Source organism: Anneissia japonica, unplaced genomic scaffold (genome assembly GCF_011630105.1).
Source record: "Anneissia japonica isolate Jap-2015-1 unplaced genomic scaffold, ASM1163010v1 scaffold921_len549748_cov171, whole genome shotgun sequence".
NCBI classification, from domain to species: Eukaryota; Metazoa; Echinodermata; class Crinoidea; order Comatulida; family Comatulidae; genus Anneissia; species Anneissia japonica.
The window spans coordinates 356,074-378,476 of NW_022694674.1; the positions used below are offsets into that span (position 1 = coordinate 356,074).

At 36.3% G+C, this 22,403-nt stretch overlaps 1 protein-coding gene across 1 annotated transcript in view; it reads left to right on the top strand.

Annotated features, from left to right (window-relative positions):
• Positions 1–22,403, top strand: part of LOC117101151 — a 155,824-nt gene that overhangs the window by 18,785 nt on the left and 114,636 nt on the right. The window contains exons 6-7 of the mRNA XM_033241033.1: positions 15,617–15,810; positions 20,181–20,423. Of these exons, the coding sequence (XP_033096924.1) occupies positions 15,617–15,810; positions 20,181–20,423 (437 nt within the window). The remainder of the gene's footprint in view (positions 1–15,616; positions 15,811–20,180; positions 20,424–22,403) is intronic.

Sequence of the window (22,403 nt, forward strand, 5' to 3'; positions counted from 1 at the left end):
AGACGCATCATGCTACCCTTCTTATCTATTTTATCACAAACTTTTTCCTCCAGTTTAACTTATTATCAATCTCTAAACATGTATTTATGATCAGTGACGTTTATTTTACATTTCGTTCCCCCCCCCCCCCAACACTTTTAACCACGGATCGACGCCTTGCAAGTGGCATTTCCGGCCATCTAAAGGTGCCATATTCATAAATTTTCTTACCTCAGTCCCAACCATGGTGGGTCTGAGGTGGTATAGAATCTCCGATTTTGAAAGTCCCTCCATGGCCTCAATTTTCTGAACGCATATTATATCATTTATTCGTCGTTAAAAAAAATTAAAATAACAATGCACACCTAAAATCTCACGATGGTATTGGTGACCGGGACCCAAAAAGGGCCCCCAGTTTCAGAAATACACAGGGCCCCGGCCCCATCGTTACACCACTGTCAGACACACATTATGCCGTTGCCCTTGTGGGGCTGAGATTAGAAAATGTATTATGGCAAGTCTTGATGGCCAGAAATGGCAATCACAGACTTCAAATTGTGAATATATATTTTTTTTATCTCCATTTTTATTTATTTATTTTTTTAAAGCAAATTTGGTGGGGTCCCGGGCCGAGAGTAGGTCCTGTCGGGGCGAAGGGACCTTCCTTTAATTATTATAATATAATATGTGCCCTACAGTCAATTTCAGAGACACATTATGGTTTTATTTATCAACAAAGTCCTTTTTGGTCAGGGTGCTAGATCGAGGAACCTATGGGTAGGGCCCCTTCGGTGCCCCTAGAATTCGGGGGCCCTGCGGACCGCCGCATGAGAGCGCATAGGCGTTACGCCACTGTTTATGATGAGGAACAGTCTCATTCTCAACAATGTAAACAACAAAACACTATAGAAAAGGCGAAAATAATGTTGTATCCCTATACAACTTTATTTTCGCCTTTTCTATAGTTAATTATAAGTTTTCTTGTTTTTTGTCCATGTAGTTTTAAAGAGTTTTGTTTACACCACAATGAGAATATTGCGACAGTATTCACATAGTCAGACACAGAGTTGAATTTCATAAGTTTATGATAACTGTGTCATCTGCGTATTTCAATATCTTATCATCTTTGGATCTGAAGTCATCGGTATAATTACCGTACTCGCGTGAATAAGCGCCCCTCTCGAATAACGTGAAAATTTCTTTAAGCGCCCTGTTTGAATAATTTAAGAAATTTTTTTTAGCAAATTAATAATCTAATCAATCCTGGGACTGTGGTTGTTGGTATGATTTGAGCTGCAGAGTGGAAACACATTCTTCTTAGGTCAATATCAAAATGAGGATATTTCTCTTGGACTGTTGAGAGCTCCGATCCATGGACAGACAGTATATTTCCAACTTTACAGATATTTGTCTATGCGTAGTCCTACTCTTCTTTTTCTTTTTCCGACCTTTAGCACATTCTCATCTGAGTTTTCAAGAAAAAAATACAATGATCCTGCCATCCTGCTAATCTCAATCGGCCGATGGCCAACAAGCTAGCCACTACCCACCATCATTTTGCTGTTATGATATTCACGCATTTTTGTTATGAGTCATGTTCTCTGGACGATTATCTTTTCCGCCTAAAAAATCTTTTTTCATTCTAAAAGTGCCTCTTGAATTTAATAATTTCCCATAAGCACCCCTCGATTTTCATCTATTTCCATAATCGCCCCCCTCAATTTCCACTCTGTTTTCATAAGCGCCCCATTTGAATAAGCGCCCCTCAGAAAGTGCAAAAAATATTTTAAGCGCCCGGGCGCTTATTCGCGCGAGTACGGTAATGTAAATTAGTGGAGGTGATACAACTTGAGTAGTGATGGGGCCTGACAAAGTTCAAGTAAACCTACATTTGTACTCTATTGCTTCGGAAATCTTGGATCCACATAATAATATTAGGATTTACATTTAAGCTAAGTAATTTCTTCAAAAATAGAGAAGGTACCATAGTGTTAAATGCCGAGCTGAAGTCCGCAGAAGACGTTGGAAATATATTGACGACCTTACTGTAGCTGAAGTTGTTCATAGGAATGATCCCCCCAATATACAATCAATATTAATCCATCAAAATGCAACATTATGCTGATCTCCTCTTCGTAACAAACCCCTCCCTTGTCAAGTTACCCATGATGATGAGATTATCACTGTTTAGGCTTACTATTTCAAAATGATTTAAAAGGAGTATTCTTATTAAAAACATTGTCTCAAGAGTATCACGGAGAATGTTTACTTTAAATACTTTAAAATAAGCCAATGTCCCAGTTCCTGATCTGCTTAAGGTTATGTTACTTAAATTAAACCAATATTAGAGTATGCTAGTAAGGTCTGGTATTGCTTCATCACCAAAGAACGATTCAATAGGGCTATCTCTATTTTAAATAGAGAAATCTTAGTTTTAAATAAAGATATCTTAGTTTTAAAGAGAGATATGTTAATAGAGATAACTCTATTATATATCTCTATTTAAATAAGATATCTCTATTTAAAACTAAGATATTTCTATTTAAAACTAAGATATCTCAGATATCTCTATATTAAATAGAGGTAGCCTATCTCTATTTAAAATTAAGGTATTTCTACAGTATATAGTTTTAAATAGAGATATATTAGTTTTAAATAGAGACATCTCTATTAGAGAAATAAAGATAGGCTTATCTTAGTTTTATTTCCGGCGCGGCGCATTATGGGTAGAGTGTTTTGTCTATCGACAACTGAGGTATAGCAAATACTGTACGGGTATGTGGATTATAATATAAAACCGCGCGAAATAAAAACCTTACCTACATATATAATGTATCTCTATTAACAAAGATATCTAGTTTTAAATAGAGATATCTTAGTTTTAAATACAGATATCTCTGATAGTGGAACCTCATCACAATCATCTAGTTGGCCTACTTGTTCGACCCTATATTGCGCTCTACTGAATGCTAGGAGTATAAAAAATAAAATAGCAGAATTCCAAGCTGTCGTCTCCTCTATGTCGCTGTCAGTAGTTGCCGTCACTGAAACATGGCTAGACTCTACCATACCATAATCCTTAATCTTGGGCACCGATTGTTACTCGATTTTTAGAAAGAACAGAAACCTTCACTGACGTGATGTGATGTGATGTTAGCGGTCAAAATGTTTTTTCCGCATCTGTCATCGAGATTCCACCAAATATCACTACTGAAATACTATTTGTTCAACTAATAGTCGGATCAGAAAAGTGGATCTGTGGAACATATTACAGACCTCCGACGGACATTGATAGTATTGACAGTCTGGAAGATATTTCAAACACTCTTGATTTAGACTCCTACGCATGCGTCATCTTGCTGGGCGATTTTAATATCGATTTTTCGCCTAATATATCTACTCCAATAAAAACTTTAGAAAACTTAGCCGATGCCCTGTGTATTGAACCAACTGGTTCACGACGTTACCAGATCATCGAATGATTTGAGATCTAATACAATAATTGATCTTTTATTTTCTTCTCGTCCTGATCGTTTGTGCGACGTTAAAGTTAGGCAGGTCTTGCCAACTCAGATCATCATAATGGTGACATTTAGAATACGCGGGTCTTCTGGTAAAGCTTTCAAACGTGGTCCGTGAATTTTATCAGTACCATAAAGCTGATATTAAACATTATCACAGCTTCATTTCATTGGCTCCATGGGAATTAATTGACTTAACTGATGTCAATGTGGCATGGGATCAATTTTCGGATCTCTTTTCCGTATGTGTCAATGACAGTATTCCTGTATGGTATTAACATTAAAGACCCTACTCGGATTGCAAATGAGTTTATTAAGTTATTTGTAAGTTTCTTCAGACTCCACTGAATCTGGCAGCCACACTTCTCCCGCTACACTTTTTTATCCAATCGCTTTTATGTGGACAAATTCCTGATATGTGGAAACGTGCTAACGTCGCTCCCATATACAAGAAAGGAGACAAAACTAACCCTCTCAACTATCGACCAGTTTCTCTTACGTCGGTAGTGTGTAAGAATTTAGAGAAACTTGTTTTCCAACACATTCTTCATTATTGCTTAAGTAATGGTCTTCTGGATGCCCATCAACACGGTTTTTTCCCGTACCGGGTCGGTCCTGTACCACTGCCTTGGTGTCAGCTACGACAGACTAGTTACTTACGCTCGACTCGAAAACTCCAGCCGTTGATCTCATCGCCCTGGACTTTAGCCGTGCGTTCGATACTATAGCGCACATTATTCTTATTCGCCAACTTATGATGACATATATGATAACATGATATTAGTGATTCTGCATTAAATTGGATAACTTCGTTTGTTTCGAACCGTTCCAGCATGTTGTATATAGAGGTAAATACACGGATTGGTTGCCTGTAAAATCGGGGGTACCGCAAGGATCGGTACTAGGTCCGTTGCTTTTTGTCATGTATGCCAATGATCTGCATCTTCATGTTTCATCAAGCATAATTCAATATGCTGATGATGTTTTCATTTTTCGTAATGTAAATACTAGGGATTCGGATCCAGGTATTCAGAAAGATTTAATCTGCATTGAGACATGGGCGAAAATTAATTCCCTTCAACTGAATCCTTATAAATGCAAGTCTACAGGGGCGGATTTAGGGGGGGGGGGCGGCCCGGCCCCGGCCCCCCTTTTTGGGGGTAAAAAAAAGGAAAAAAAAGAAAGAAAAAGAAAAAAATGATAGCCCACAACGCCTCAAATGTTATTTTCTGGCGTCTAGAACACAAAATTTTCGCGGACCCCCTAGGACATTGTTGTCTCGATCGGCCCAAATTTCGGTGTGTCCCCCCCCCCCTTTGGACATCTCTGGATCCGCCCCTGGTCTATGCGTTTAACCTGGAGACGATATCCTAAACCCAGTTAAATATCTCTAATACACTTTTAGATGGTGTTGATTCACTAACAATTTTTGGCTGTTCCATACAAAGTAATTTGCCATGGGACAAACAAGTTCAACATGTCAAATTGTAACCGTATTATAGGCCTTATACATCTAATAAAATCTAGTACCCAAGGTGATGTAGCTCTTCACCTATATAAGACACTTGTGTTACCCTGTTTATTGTTCTCCAATTCGGTGGGTGTACCGAAAAAAAAACCATATTAAACAATTGGAATCAGTACAGCGGAGAGCTTGGTGGTTAAGATGCTTGCCTTCCAATCCCAGGGTCATGGGTTCGATTCCTCTCAGTTGCAGGACTTTTTCCCACGACAAAAACAACTCCACTCCCTAAACCTCATATTGAGATTTAGTTTGTGTAAAGCATCATATGTGTGTATGTTTGTCTTGTGTGTCGTGGACTGTTTTATGTGTACTGGGTACAGTAATTTTTTACTGAAGAGAAAACCCAGTATAAATAACAAATAAATAAATAAAAAAATATTAAGGAAAGGGTATTTAGACCAGTCTTATAATGATAGAAGATCGGAGTTAGGCTTACTGTCAGTTGAGAATAGGCGAGATTTTTTGAACATGGCATTCATTGCAAAATTACTTATTTCTCCACGTTCTGATTTTATGAGTAGTTATGTAGATTCATTTGAAGTTAATAATAGGCACCCAGATATACTTCCATCACGCTAGAGCCCGTACTGATGAGTTTAAATACTCGGGGGTAGTTAGATTTCCGAAAGCTTTTTCAGAACTTAATGTTACTATAAGAAATAATCTTATCGAGGAGCTTTATTTTTGTTTAAATAGAGTCTAAAAGAACATTTTACTGATTTTTAATATTGTTATATTCTTCTTTTCGATTGTACTTAAATGTTGATCTTATGTTTTCTTATGACGATGGCATTTTAAATTTTGTATTTTAATGACGAATATAAAATAATTTAATAATTTTAATTTTGAATAATATGAATCTTTAATATTTTAAATTTTTATTTTATTTCTTTTTTTTAATTATATTTTTTAATTAATTTTTTAAAAATTTGGTGTGTGTGTGTGTGTGTGTGTGTTGCTTTTTGATTACTTGTTCCTTTCATTGTTTCCTGTGAATGATTTTGGTATGTATTGTTTTTGTTGGCAGGGGTTCGGTTAAGCAAATCAATTGATGATGGTTTTTTAACCTTTGCTTTTCCTCGGCACCCCTGTTCAACTTTTTCTGTTCTCTGTCGAAAGATTTTAAATAAAATAAAAATAAATAAATAAAATAATATTATAGGCTATCTCTATTTTAAAATAGCAGGCTGAGATTAATATTTGTGCATGATGACCCTATGACCAACGCGCCATCCTGGCGTAGGCCTCTATAGACCTCTGGCCTAGATACAAGTCTAGGTCTACTAGGGCCATGGCGTTAAATGTGATATTATAAATCAGCCTCTTTTATCTATTCTATATTTTATTGATCTATACATATATAATATTTCTCTCAGAACGCATCTTTCCATATCAATTAGTTAACAGACGAATTAGGCAACCGGTCTTTTTGAATATTTGGTGTTATTGTTAACACAAATAGTAGTCATTTTCATGAGATCCGTGACTAATTTTAGGATACCTTTTTTCTCGATGGATTTGGCAAGATGGACCAATTGAGATAAAATTTAGCTCCTATATACTCCCAGATATTGGGGGAAAGTCCCGTTTGGGGGCGTTTTTCAAAATGGCCGTCTGTTGATTTGGATGCTGGTATCTCGATAACCACTGGTCAGAGGGACTTGATTTTGGTCTCAAATTGTTCACAATATGCATGTTCCTATTTGTTGTAATACAACTTTTTATAAAAAAAATAGCGGGAAATGCTATTTTTGAAAGTTTGACCTTTGACCTCGTAATGTCATATCTCACTAACTACTGGTCATAGAGACTCACAATTGATTGCAAATTGTTCAGGAGATTCATGTTTATATTCGTCCTAATGAAAAAAAAAATTCAAATAGTGACCGGAAACGATACATTCTGACCTTTGACCTATTGTAGGGTCATTCCATGTCAACCAGATTAAAAAGGAACTCCTATATGACCGTCTCAGATTTTGATGAAACTCCATAAAAATGATCCACTGTATGCTAAACGAAAAAAAAAAATAGCCTCATAAGGATATGTAGTTTTCGAGATATTGACTCCTCAAAAATATGGGGCGTGGTTCTTCAAGATGTGCAAACGCAATTTACTTCAACTTTGGAAGCTGATAACTCGAGATTGGTAATAGCTATCAGGGTCAAACTTGGTATTCCAACTTATTTTTCGCCATAGTTTACAAATATGGCCTTAGATTACCCCTTCCCTTTTGAAGTTATCTGCACTCAAAGTAGCCGCTTTGTTTAAGAAATGCATTTTTTTTGTGATTTTCGAGGTCACCCTGCGTCTATATAAGTGGGTATATACCCCTCATATTACAGATATATTATCTATGTGTAGTTGTCTCTAGCCACATGCAAGCGCAGGCTGATCAAATTAATTTAAATTGAATGGCATATATTCAAATTTGGGACCAGATCTATAAAAGTGAAAAACGCCAATGTTTCTCAACAACGGATCGTCTTGTGGAAAGTTAAAATTTTTTCTTAAATTTACCCCAGTTAATCAGATACATTGGATCTACCTATAAACTAGTAGCTCGTGGCTAGATACTATGTTGAAAACTACACATATTTCAACGTAATAGGAAATCACAAACATTTTTAAGAGTTGGGTCATTCCATGCCAAACAAACAAATGCATTACACCATGGGTTGTAGATTTTTTTTATATTTTTTGCCACACTGACTCAGTGATATAGATATCTATGTGAACTGAAAACCTGAAATTTTGAGACTCGCCAATTCATTCATTTTCCTGTAGCGGCAGTTTGAAGTTAAGGAGGCGTGGCCCAAAATAAATATGAATATAATACGAATTCTAGGAAGTTTCTATGAATCGAACATGAATATATCCATGAAACAGAATAGAGTTTCCAGAAAATAATTTACCATATATTGGCCACAAAAAATGATGTGATGTCCCAATTGCCATGTGCTGTGATTTACTAATAATAAGGGCCGTCACCCACAATACAAATTTGATGAGGCTATTATTACCCAGGTTGAAGTTGCACATTAAGAATTAAAGCAGAAATAACTTTAGATAAATAAATTTGAAATTCATAGAAAATTTAATGGGTCTATAACATAGATTTAGAAAATTAAAGCAAAATATTTACAAAGTAGGGTATTATTGTTGATGATGTGTTAAAAACATGTTTTTAAGAATTTGGAATCAGCAGTAAAATGTGTCCTACACCACAAAAGGTTAAAGGGGTTGTATGATGATATTAGCATACGAAAATCAAAGTTAATTTGAGGCACACCCACTTTACGTCGAATTGCCGCTACGGGAAAATGAAAAGGGAATTTGAGTCTCAAAACTTCAGGTTTTCTATTCACAAGGCCGGAGGGTGCAAAAAATAAAAAATCTATCACCTGTAATGTTGTAATGCATTTTTTTGAGAGGCCACGCTCACTTAACCTCAAAATGCCGCTACAGGAATACGAATGAATTGGCGAGTCTCAAAATTTCAGGTTTTTCAGTTCACATAGATATCTATATTACTGAGACAGTGTCCAAAAAATTTAAAATCTATTTGTTGAGTTGGCATAGAATGACCCAACTCTTAAAAACTTTAGTGATTTCTGATTATGTTATTGTGTAGTTTTCAACATAGTAAGGAGCTGAGTACCAAAGCTGAAACTTGGTTTATAGGTAGATCTAATATATCTGATTAACTGGGGTAAATTTAAGAAAAGATTTTAAATGTCCAAATGAGGATCCGTTCTTGAGAAACATAGGCGTTTTTCACTTTTATAGATCTGGTCCCAACTTTGAATATATGCCATTCACTTTTAATTGAGTTGATCAGCCTGCGCTTGCATGTGGCTAGAGACAACTACACTTTGATAATATATCTGTAATATGAAGTGTAATATACCCACTCAAATAGACGCAGGGTGACCTCGAAAATCACAAAAAAATTTGCATCGTTAAACAAAGCGGCTACTTTGAGTGCAGATAACTTCAAAATGGAAGGGATAACTGTTAACCTAAGGCCATATTTGTGAAATATGGCGAAAAATAAGTTAGAATACCAAGTTTGACCCTGATAGCTATTACCAATCTCGAGTTATAAGCTTCCAAATTTGAAGTAAATTGCTTTTGCACATCTTGAAGACACCACGCCCCTTTTTTGAGGAGTCAATATCTCGGAAACTATATATCCTATAAGGCAAATTTTTTTGTTGGTTTAGCATAAATTATAGTGGGTCATTTTTATGGAGTTTCATGAAAATCTGAGACCGTCATACAGGAAATTTTTTTTTTAATCTGGTTGATTTGACATGGAATGACCCTACAATAGGTCAAAGGTCAGAATGTACCGTTTCCGGTCACTATTTGAATAATTTTTTTATTAAGACGAATATAAACATGATTCTCATGAACAATTTGCAATCAATTGTAAGTCTCTGTGACCAGTAGTTACCGAGATATGACAATACAAGGTCAAAGGTCAAACTTTCAAAAATCACATTTCCCGCAATTTTGTGATAAAAAGTTGTATTACAACAAAATAGGAACATGCATATTGTGAACAATTTGTGACCAGAATCAAGTCTCTCTGACCAGTGGTTATCGAGATACAAGTGTCCAAATCAACAGGCGGCCATTTTGAAAAACGCCCCCAAACGGAACTTTCCCCCCATATCTGTGAGGTATATAGGAGCTATATTTTATCTAAATTGGTCCATCTTGCCAAATCCATCGAGAAAAAAAGGTATGCTAAAATTAGTCACGGGTCTCATGAAAATGACTCTACTAAAAGTGATATGTATCTGTTTAAGCAAGTATTCATGTAAATTATATTAGATTAGCCTATAATACGCTGGCCGACTGTTTTATCTTCTTTCCTCCTACGTTTTCCATACCAAATAAAAAGCAAAATTAAGCAAAGGTATAATGATTAATGAATATGACTCGGCCGGGAAGGACAATAAAACTCAAGTTGGATTTCTAATTACCTAATGAACAGAATGCAATTTGTCTTTTTAAGTCATTGTGTATCTGATAAGTTACCTGTTGTTCGTGGGGTATTCAAAAGTTTAGCTCCTGGACCCACTTTATTTTTAATCTATAAAAAAGATCTGCCAAATTTTTCAAATGTTTTCGATTTTCGTTTGTTTGACGATGGCACAAATTTATGTCCAAGATTCTCAGAAAATGTTCTTTATTTGACTTTCAGTAATAATTATTTATGCAGTGTTATAAATTGGTTTAAGCAACTAAACTGACAATCAATATTGATAAAACCAGTTATATATTTTTTCCATCAAAAAATAAACAAATTACAACCATTGGCTCTTTATATCTTGATAACTTACCTATCTATGGCCGTTCATATATTAATTTTGTTGGTATTAAGTTTGATATATTTCTTTTCTCACTGCCATGGGTGTATTCTTTTGCAACTTCGGAATCCCTTTCCCAACTTTGCTCTCTGTAATGTCCTCAATCTGTGTTTCACATTCTTTGCAAACACAGTTTTCTAACTTTCATCATCGCATTGCAATTATATACTCCAATTTAGGGTTTCATATATTGGCAACCGCTGGTCGTTCAAATTGTTCAGAACATGTAAGTTTTTATTGACTCTAATGTAATGCCATGTCATTATAACTAGCATCACTTGGCATATCTTAATATTTATAATTAAACTTGCGTACGCCATGATACATAAATAAAGGACAGAGACTAATCTTAACTTGGGGTATTATTTTTCTTGAAAACTCGATTGTTCTGAACCTTACAAAAAGGGCATAGATAGCGCGCTTTACTGATTTGTATGGAAACGTTGCTTAACTTATGGGATGCCACTTAAAGCGGGCCATAGTATAGGACTAGCGACTCCGGCAAGTCCTATACGGCAACCCAAAAAAAAAAGGAAGAAGAAGAGAGAAAAGAAAACGAAGGGCGAGCAATCGAGTAATCTGGAAAATGCTGTAGTTAAATGAAAGAAATATGAAATATGATACAGTGCCACAATTCATGAACACCTACAACAATATTATGTGGAAAGTCGATAACATGAGACATTCACATGTTCGTGGTGGATATTCCTGTATTAAACATAGAATTCCTGAACTTCAAAAACATTAAACTGGTCTTTAGACCATTCGTTAAATGTGCAATTGTACGCTCTACTCTAAGGTATTAAAGGTCTTATGTATTTGAGATATACAGAGCTATGCCATCTTCCTAGTTCTTTAATCGTATGTGGCGGGGATCCTTCTGCAGTTAATTGAGTAACCCGACCAATTCTAAAGGATCGTGTTGAAACTCCAAATGTTAAAATGCCCACAAATTTAACAACCAGCGCCTAAAAAATAAAAATGAAAAGAAAAAACAGAAAATCAAAATGGTCGCCATATTTTTTGTGATAGTCATAGTTACGGAATAAGAGACAAACAAATGTGTTTAAAAGGTTTTGAGAACTTGATGAAAATGAATTCCAGAAGTTATACCTCGATCAAACGACCCTGTAATATGTAAATTAGCTTAATTTTACAAATTAGGTGGAAAATATCATACAGGTCATCTGTATCCTGACAACCGCTGGTCGTAAAAAAGTTAATTTTTCTTTCAAAATATTCAGTATAATGTGCATGTTTCAATGAGATGTATTTTCCGAATTTGACGTAACACTTGACACATAATATACCCCTCCTAGATAATTGAACGTTTAACCTCTCCCAGATATTTATAAAATGACTCTTCCAATTCTGTTTTTGTGGTTTGCATGCCTCATAAACAAATTAAAAGAAAATTATTACATTTGTGGGCGAAGAGGTCATGTTTTGTTGTTAAATTTGTGGGCATTATTACATTTGTTTGTGGTGTTTTGTTACATTTGTGGTTGTTATTACATTTGTGGGCTTTTTCACATCTGTGGGTTCAATAAGGCTTTATCCATTAATGGGATTAATATTATTAATTAAAATTAAATTAATTAATTAATTAAATAAAAAAAACCCAAGAAATTTGTGGGGTTAATTTTTAACATAAGAAATGTTTATTCACAAAGTTAAAAGGTGAGATTGTATTCCCGTGGGATATAGAAAGGGAACGGCGTTTACTAGGTTTGATATTTGGCCCATTAAATGTTGATTTTTGATATAAGCCTTTGATAAGAGTTTTCTTATTGCCCGTGTTAAGGCTGAAATCGTCAGCAATTGTTGTTATAAATTTCGTTCTCTCAATATCCTACCCACAGGAGAGCTCCAACTCAAGGAACTGGATTATCAGATCAAATCATAAAATGAAAATGATAGGGGATAGTGGGTCGCCTACCAGGCAGCGTGTGGTTGACTTCCCCTTGGAAGATGCCTTTGCGGAACCTAAATGGTTCTGATAACCAATGTTTAGAGATTATTTTACCAGAGATGTTTGAATAGATTATTGAAATATGCTCTAATGGGGAGCGGAATATCGCATCATTCAAGTGAAAATTTTAAAACGTCGTGAGGAGTGGATCCGAAGACATCTTCCAGGTCAAAACAAGTAATATAGTACTTGAATTAGATTTACAATGCATCAGTTGACGAGGTGCGGGATTACTCTTGCCAAAACGAATTTGCAGAGCTTCACATTTTTCAGGTTTAAGTTTTAAATTATTAGTGGTACTCAATGAATCTAACATATCAATATATTGGAGTCTCTGTGGTTTCTAATTAATCTATTCTCACCAAGAGTTAAGTCACCAACATATTTCCAAATATAATTTTTTTTTGATTAAAATTAATACATATGTCATTATTAGGACAACAAAAGTAATCGGAGCAAGGATGGTACATTGTGTTACTCCACCAGAGAGTGAAGTCCAATCTGAGAAAGCATTCTTATACCGAAACCTTTGTTCCCTGTTGCAAAGGACCCACTGAATGATCGACGGGGATACACGAATGTTACAAGATGTTAAGAAGCCACTGTGTGGTCAATTGTGTCAAAATGCCTTTGAGAAGTCGGTCAGCACCAGAGTACTGATGCTGTCCGGCTTCTCAGCATGGGACACGATGCGTTGATATACGTCGACCAGGCGTGTGGTTGACTTCCCCTTCTGGAGCCATACTGTCTTGTGCCAATACTACTCTGAATACTTGAGAAGTTTGTTAAATATACGTCGTTCAGCAACTTTAGATAACATTGGTATTAGTGAAATGGACCTCAAAACGTAGATTTTAGGAAGGTTCTTTTTTGGGTAGTGGAATTATGTATGCCATTTTCCATTTTGCAGGCACTTTAAGGAATTTGATCGACGCATGCAACTGAGGCATTGTAAATCAAATCACGTACTATTCATATTATACTTTGTTTAACCTGGAAGATATCCCGCGGGTATGAAATTGAGAGAACGCAGGTTATAACAACATCACTTGCCGATGATTTCTGCCTTATCACGGGCAATAAGAAAAATGAGGCGAGTCAAATTGCCGACCGGTTAAGGCAGGGGCACCTCCACCTATAGCTGTAATAGTAATATCGGCACTGGTTCGAACGGCACGCTCGCTTGTGGGTCTGGTGGTGGAACATCCCTTCTCGGATAACTACAAACCGTAGGCCCAATGTACACAATTGGCTCATGTACACTTTAAAGAACCCTGTATATCTTTCGAGACGAGAACGGGGTTGGTTGGACTGGTCCATATAGTCCCTGTTAACCTGCGCGTACGGACCATTGAGGTCCTTTGCAGGATGTACCTACTTAAACGTAAACGAAATAATTATATGACTCACAGGGCCGCTAATTTCACAAGCAAATTATCTAATTATTTATTGTGGTATATCACCTGGGCCCCCAGATTTAGATACTGATAATTTACTTAATTCTTTGGAAATCATCCAGGGTTCAAATCTAGGTGGAAGCAGTGGACTTGGTAAATAGGCTGGCAGATTGTGAAAATCAATTAGGACTTGCAATAGTGAAAAGCAATATACCGAATTGTTAATTGCGTTGGTAATTTTCACATGATTGCTGGGAGGAATGTTGTGGACACTGATGGTGGGCAGGGGCGGCGCTAGCAGGGGTCCAGGAGGTCAATTGACCACCCCCCGGTCAGGGACTTCCGGAGCCCCGCTTGGACTCCCTGTCGGGGAATTTCAAGCAGGGACGTCGGGGAAAAATCAACTCTCGAGTGCCGAATGTACAATTCAAGCATGCCATACTATGCTATCAAATTTTAGGAATAATGTGCGAGGTATTGTATACTATTACGATCGTATAGGTTGCATGCGCCAGTTCTTCCCCGACAGGAGGCTAGTACCTCCGCCAGGGGACTAGTACCCGGACTCTATCAAATTATCCTTTTTAAATAAAGAACCATATAATTAGAACAAAATCTTATTATATTTTAAAATAAAAAAAAATTCCCGACAAATTTAGTTGTTTCCCCGACCCGGGTAGGAGGAGGGGAGTGGTTAGGCTTCCCCGACGATTCAATCCTAACGTTCGAGTGTGGACACTCTTGTCAGGAGCTCGGACCCCTCGTCGGGGAATTCCTGGTGCCGCCCCTTAAGGTTGGGTCTGTTCTTTCAAGATTTACTTTCTTATCATTATTAATATTATTATAATATATATATATATATATTTATTTATTTATTTATTTATATATAGTTGTTTTTTGTTTAACAGATCGTTACTTTTAGCATGGATTGTATAAAGATCTGTCATGTAACATTTATCGTTTGGGTGGATTTAAACTGTTCTTTAGGACTTTAGGAAAGATAAAGATTACTTTGAATTGATATAATTTAGAAATTATTACTTTTCTCTTTAACATCGCTTTCGTTATAAATAACATGCCCAATGCACTTTAGTTATTCAACGGATAAAACGGTTGAAGTTTGGAATCCGTCTAATTACTTGGCTCTAATATATTCAATAGTTGACGATAAATAGTTGTTCAATCAAGAGTTCACAATTCTCAGATTCAGGTGGTATTTCTCCATGATACAAGTAGTTAAATTCAATGGTTTGTTTGGTTCTTCTTTCATTTATAGTTAATGCATGTATTGTATCATCTTTTTGTTTTATAATCAAATTGTCTTCATTGCAAACATTACAAAAATAAACTTCCCACAAAAATTACAGTATTCTTTAATTTTACTAAAAGGAGCAAATTTAGATGTACTGTATTAAGGCCTGTTTATACTTCAACGATAAGGATAACGATACAAAAGCTAAAAAGCGATTGTTGATATAGAAAACAAAAGAAATAAGAGAAGTTTTTACAATAGAAAGATTTGATAACGATTTATCGTGTATACGATAACAAATATTTTAACAAATCAAATCAGATGACGTCATAATCATGGAAAACCAATAAAATCGTTGCTAATACCACGATTTTATTGTTTTCCATGATTATGACGTCATCTGATTTGATTTGTCAAAATATGTTGTTATCGCATAACTGATAAATCGTTATCGAATCGTTCTAGTGTAAAAAACCTCTCTTATTTCTTTATTTTCTATATGAATAATTGCTTTTTAGCTTTTTTTTTATCGTTATCGTTGAAGTAAAAACATGCATTAAGTCTTCTTTCATATTTTTTGTATTTGTAGGAAAACGTTCAAGAGTAGAGGATAATGATGTGGCAGACACCATTACAGTTCAAGTTGCAGTTTATCTCACCAATAGTACAGAAGTGGTTGAAGGAAAGACGTACTGGCTTGGTGTGTCAATGACTGTAAACAATGACGATATCCATTCAAACCAGTATGGAGTCACAGCATTGACCAACCAAGGAGCAACATTGGTATGTAAGACTGACTAGCGATGCAATTAAGCAAAATATACTTTACATATAATTTAACATTCACTAAGAACAAATATTAATTAAAACTAAGCTAATTGTATACAATTCCAGAAAATTGCATGTGAAATCTGAATACAAGAATACATAATGAATAAAAATTAAGTCTAATTTTAAGTACAATTGGAGACGGTGAAGGTTTACAAGCATTGAAGCAGTGACCCCTTAGATCATTCAACAAGGTCATATGTTCCGGATAACAACATTTTTCCGCCCCCCCCACCCCTAAAAAAAACCCCAAAAAAACAAAACAAAACAAAGAAAAACAAAAACGGAATGTTGTCCGAGGAGAGTTGTCCGAGGAGAGTTTATACTTCTAAGAGTTATTGTGTATTAGTCAATGCTCTCTATGTTATTTTTGAAATGTTTTAATCTGTAGATATTTCATGAATATCATGCATAGTATGCTGTACTTTTGTACCACGGTGCCGGCAAAGATTCGGCAAACTGGGTTGCCATGATTTTGGTGAATGTTTTCCAAGGAGAGTTTTTTTATTTCGAGGTTGGGACTGAGGTGTGAAAATTTGGGTAAATTGTACCGATAGATATTCGGAAATGACACACTTATGTAGAACAATTTATGATCATCAAATCAGCATTATAGTCAAAATGAAGTGCTAACAAATTTCTCATGATCTTTTATCAGCTATTTTCGGCAATCAGAGATCAAAATAATTTTTGTGATACCTTTGAAAATAAAACTTTAAAATATTGTCTGTGATGTGTTTCCTTTAGCTATCTTGAGTCGTGAGTCCACACCCATCGCGGCCCCATCATGGTTGGGCTGAGTCACGAAAATAGACCTCTAGGTGGCCGGAAATCACATGACAATTATAGTCAAAATTATGTGCCAACGATTTTTTTATGATATTTTATTAGGGATTTTCGGCAACCATAGAGATCTAATTAATATCTGTCAAGCACCATGAAAATTAAAATTTTTTTATTTATTTATTTAAAGTGTAGCTTAGTATTTTTGCATGTAGAGATGAGGTCACGTCGCGTTACACGGGTCATACATGCTTTCGCTTGCTCTCTAAACACGAATCTGGCCACCACGCACATTGGCTTTGATGTCATCGTTTAGCTTGCTGTTGTTGCAATGCAAATTGAGTAGACTGTTATTTTTAGCATCGAAAAAGTTTTTGCATAATATAAGGTCATGACTTCTTGCTCTAAACACGATTCTGATTGGCCATCACGCTCACCATACCACTGCTTGTATTGTTCTGCTTGCTTTTGTTTGAGCTAGCAGACTGTTACGTATTTTTAACTCGTACGTGGAGTGGATCGTTGATTTTACTTTATGAATTATCGTGAAATGTTGGGGCTTTCCCATAAATATAGGCTCTATTGTAATTTTCCGTAGTTTATATGTATTTCCGTAGTATTTATCTATATTTCCGTACGTCCGTAATTGGGCTGAATTTCTGTATTTAAACTACGGACGTTCCGTAGTACTTGAGAACCCTGCACTTTCGATTCCACTCAGTGCATTATGACTTTGCGGTGAATTTCAATGATGTCATCTTTGTCTCAGCGTATCAACGTCCCAGTGTATCAGCGTCTCAGTGTATCAGCGTCTCAGTGTATCAGCGTTTATAAGACAACGACGCCAAAACACTGTTCGCGTACTACACCAAGAGCTTTTTTTAAGGCGACTACGACGACGCAGCACACGTATGTAGGCCTACGGAGGGGAGTTAGTCGACCATGGTTTTATTACCAGAGAATAATGTTCCCTTGTTTTATATTTGAAAAAAGAAAAAAGAAAAAAATTTAGTCAAATACTGTATACAAAATAAAAAGTTTCCAGAAAACACTGAGTGATGTTTCGCTGTTGGCTAGGATCTACCTAGGCTAGGCCTAACCTAGCCTAGGTGTCAAAAGAGTCGTTACCGTGAGAAGAGAGGTGTCAGGCCTGCTCAGGCAATTTGCCAAATGGAACGATGATGTACAAATAAATAACAATATTAAACAGAGATATTTAAAGGCTTGATCCACGATATCAAGGGCGGACGCCCTAGCTAGCGGCACCGTACAGATAATGTGTTTTCTCTTACCCGAAATCCACCCTGACACGGCTAGGCTAGCCTAAGCCTGAGCCTAAGGCCCTTTTTTCACTAGATCCCCTGATTTACCTAATTTTATGCTGTGACTATCCATTCCTCATTTATTGCATGTGTATAAATAGGCCTTCATAAAACATTTAATTACTCACTTGTTTTATTAATTAATTCATTATTAAACGAACAATGCTCGATCGCGGATGCGATGAAAATTGCAACCCCCAACAAAAAAGTTACAATCCGGTGATGTGATTGGTCAATATTAGGGTAGTCGCCACTACGCCAAATTCAGAAATTGGGGTTGTCGCGGAAGCTGTCACAACGCCGATTTAGCCAGTAAGGTTTGTGAGCATGCGAAGATGTCTGTTACGCTCTATTAGTTCGTAGTATACTGGCCGCGTAGTCAAAACGAAAAATGCCTATTAGCTACATGCAGCGGTGGAGTCAGAAATTTGCCGACAAGGGGTCCGGCATGTCCGACAGAGGGGTCGACGGCTAGGAATAAAAACTTTATTGTAGGGTTTACGGGAAGAGATTGCATGACTTAGTGCGGACCAAAATGTGCTTTTAGACCACAATATTGGGGATTGGCAGTCAAAATAGAGTTATTTAGATAGTAAAATTATTACTTCTTTATGTTTGATCCGACGACCTAGTCTTGCTCAGGGGGTCCAGGCCTGTCCGACGGGCTAGCACCACTGGCTACGTGTTCACATCGTTCCATAACGACTGAGGCTGAAATAAACCATAATATCGGAGTAACCCCCTACTCTTCCGAAAGATGCAATTGATTCTTTAGAGTGCACACGAGCAGTTCAGTGGTGGCGTCAGGACCTGCCCGACGGAGGGGCTAAAGGTTCCGACGGGGGGAGGGGGCTAGTGGAGCGAATCGAGTCTCACTTGTGTGGGGGCCAGGGGGCCGCCTAGGGTCCCAGTGGGGGTCCAGGGGCAACGGATATTTGATGAATTATGGCGAATGTTTATTACTTATTTGATAGGCATCGAGTTACTATAACATGACTTCATGTAGTCTATGCTTTCTAATGTTGAAATCAGCTTCCAAAACCAAAACATTTTGAATGAAACAAGAAACAAAGAGTATGCAAGAACCATCTAATTAAATGAAATTCTATATTTTGGAAATTTTTCATGAAATCTGTCAACCACGCTTTCATGGTCGCGGTTGCTTCACCTATCACGAAGTATTCCAACCATCATGAGGCTATCACGCTATATAAATGAGCATTTGTCATAACAGAACGCAAATTATTTTTAATTAGTCTCAGTGAATTATTATTATTATTATTATTATTATTATTTATTAATATTATTTTTATTGTTATTGTTGTTGTGATGAAAAATTAACATAAACAATATGGTGGCTAAACGAATATTACATGTAAATATATTTTTTTTATTTGTTTGTTCCCCGACAAAACTTATCGTCTTCCCCGGAGGCCCCCAGCCCCCTCTGGCGCCACCAAGAGCGAGATGTATAAACTGGACCTCCATTTTTGGTCCATACCCGAGAAGACTTGGTTCTGCCAACCGAAACCTGGGCGAGGAGCGGCTGAAACCAGCGCCGATATTAGGGCTGTAGTTAGCCCCTGCCTTACCGCTCGGCCATTCGATTCCCCAAAATTTAGTCAAGAGCGACTGTTCAAATTCTTCATCGGTATGTGTTAACGAATAATATAGTTATTATTATAGTAAGTTCAATCACATGTGTTCTTTTGGAAATTGTGTTAAAAAACAAGTTGTAGTCGTCATTTAATTAACGTTCTTTTTACCTTTGCTATCCACAGAGTCATTGTCCTTCAAGGTGTTTTTTCTTCCTTTATATATCTGTTAGGAGTTCTGTCAAAGCTTTCATAGCCAAACAAAAAAACCAAATAAATAACCATTGCCATAGTGGTTCATTGTAGCTCAGGCATGGCATCGCAATCTAAAGGACGTTGGTTTGATTCCTGCATCCATATACGTTTCTTTTGCTACATTTTAGTTCTTATGTTGGCCTTTTTCGTTTTTCTCACCATTACTAATTGCAGTTCATCATGCAACATTAAGTGAGTAAACAAGAAAGCTACTGTATTTGAACAATACAAGGATGATATCTGTGACCAGATCATTTTCCTTTCAAAAATATAAGTTGAATCTGAATTCTTTCAGAAAATATGTCTAAAGTACAAGCCTTGGTTTTTATTGTTTGTTGAATTAATGGATTTTTTTTTCATTTTAATGCAGACCCAAGAACCCGCTTTTGAGTTCTTCGCTGCCGATGGTAATGACGTCATAATCGAGGGACATGTTGGTTTAATACTAACCATGACAATAGTAGAGGGCTCAACAACAACTATAAATTTGGATATGTCTATGCCAGAGGACAGCGGTGAGCAAGCAGTGTTATCCATTTGCAGTGCCGAAGTATATTACGTGGGATATAATTTTCCATGTTTAGGAACTGTTACACCCACATATACTTCACAGGTAAACATGTAGTTCAGATTTTTTAAACATTTTTCCCTTAATAAGTAATGTTGACGACGACGGCAGCGTTGACATAATGGCGACAACAAATATACGACTATTAATGATGACTATTAATGATGATTTTTTTTCCATGTGTAACATAATATTTAACAATAATTACCGTCATTATGTTTTAAAATCGTGCAAGTTTGTTGATTGTAATTACCATGGTGTTTGTGAAAGTGATAAGTTTGCCATTCTGTTAATGTTTTAACACTGTTCTAAATTTGGTGCGATCTTTTTGAATGGATTTTATTATTTTAACTCTAATTAATGTGTTACTTCTTTTGTTTGTATGTGCTACATGATTTTATATTTTATGGATTTTATGTATTTTATTGTATGTATATTGGAATGGTTTTTTTTCCCAAGGGAGGTGAATAAATTGAATTAATTGAATACAATACAATATGTGCCATGATTAATAAGATGTGGTAATGATCAGTGGCGGACCGTCAAGACAAGCAAGGTATGTTCTACATACCTAAGAATAAAACTCTAAAGAAAATATTTTATTGTGCCTTTTCTTCGATTTATTTAGTATTTTATTGGCCAAAATCTTCTATACCAACCTTAATTTTTGTTTTAGTTGATTGTTACTTCCATTGGAATATCTAAGTTTTATTAGTCTTAATTTTTTTGATACCCTAGGATCGCCAATGGCCCTATCACATCGTACTCTCAGCTGCTTTTCGAATTTTCTTATGGTTGGTTTTCAATGCTGTGCCTGCCAAACACCTGTGAGTCAACAGAAGTGTGAGCATACACTGCAATCCTTAAATTCGCTATGTACTTCTAACCGCTCCTTCGTTCTCACTGCTTCGGGCCTCCCGCCTCCACTGCCAATGGGTAATTGCATTACATTCTAAAATCTCAATGATCAATGTTAAAAAACCTTCATAGAGACGACCGCTTTTTATAATATAAATTGAAACTTTTAAACGGTAGGCCTCTGAAATAAAAAATGAAATCGTTTGAGAAGACAGTACAATCCTGCAAGTATAAAAAAGAACATACCGTTATTCGAATAAACGCCCGGGGCGATTATTGTTGAAAATGGTTTTTGAGGGGCGTTTATTCGAGTGAGGCGTTTATTGGATGAAGGCGATTATTTTTTTAATGGAAAATGGATACGTATTATACTCAAATAAACCCCCATAAAATGTGGAACTACAACACCATCAAAATGTTTTATTGATCATAAAGACTTATTGATCCCGACTAGGTAACAAAACACGTAATGCTACTGGAGTACAACTTAATAGAATGTGTTGAGATTGCTACTGCTTCCATTAGTATTGTTTACAATCATTTAGGTGGCGGGTGCAGCGTATTCCAGGGCAAAAATAAACACCCGGGGTGTTCATAAGGGAGGCGTTAATTCCAAATGCGGCTCTGGAGGGGGTGTTTATTCAAATAAACGGTATTTGTAATTTTATAGAACGCAGTCTTATGGCTGTAGGCTAATATATTTCCTACTAGCAGCCCCTAGCATATCCTACATTTTACCCTACGGTCCGCCACTGATGATGATTTATGTTAAGATGCAATAATATAAAATATCATTAAAGATTTTATATACTTGTGTAATAAGTTGAATAAATACAACTAAATTTTTCACTCTCATTGTAATAAAAAAAGCGTAAGATGACCTAAAGAGTGATACAAATCCACAAGAGTAAATGTTGAATTTTTCGTCGTAACAACGACACATCGGCAACTGAGAGAGGGCTAGGCAGGCAATGTCTTATAATACTCTGCTAATAAGCTAATAAGCAAACAAGTGATTAAGTAAAGTTTCTAAAGACACAAGTAGAGAGGGCGCAATATATGGACAATCAAGAAATAAGAAAGGCGTCATTGAGCTCATTCTTATGGTTTAAGGAGTCTTTAAATTGTGCTTCCAACACGCAAAGACGTAATTCATCAAAGGCGCTC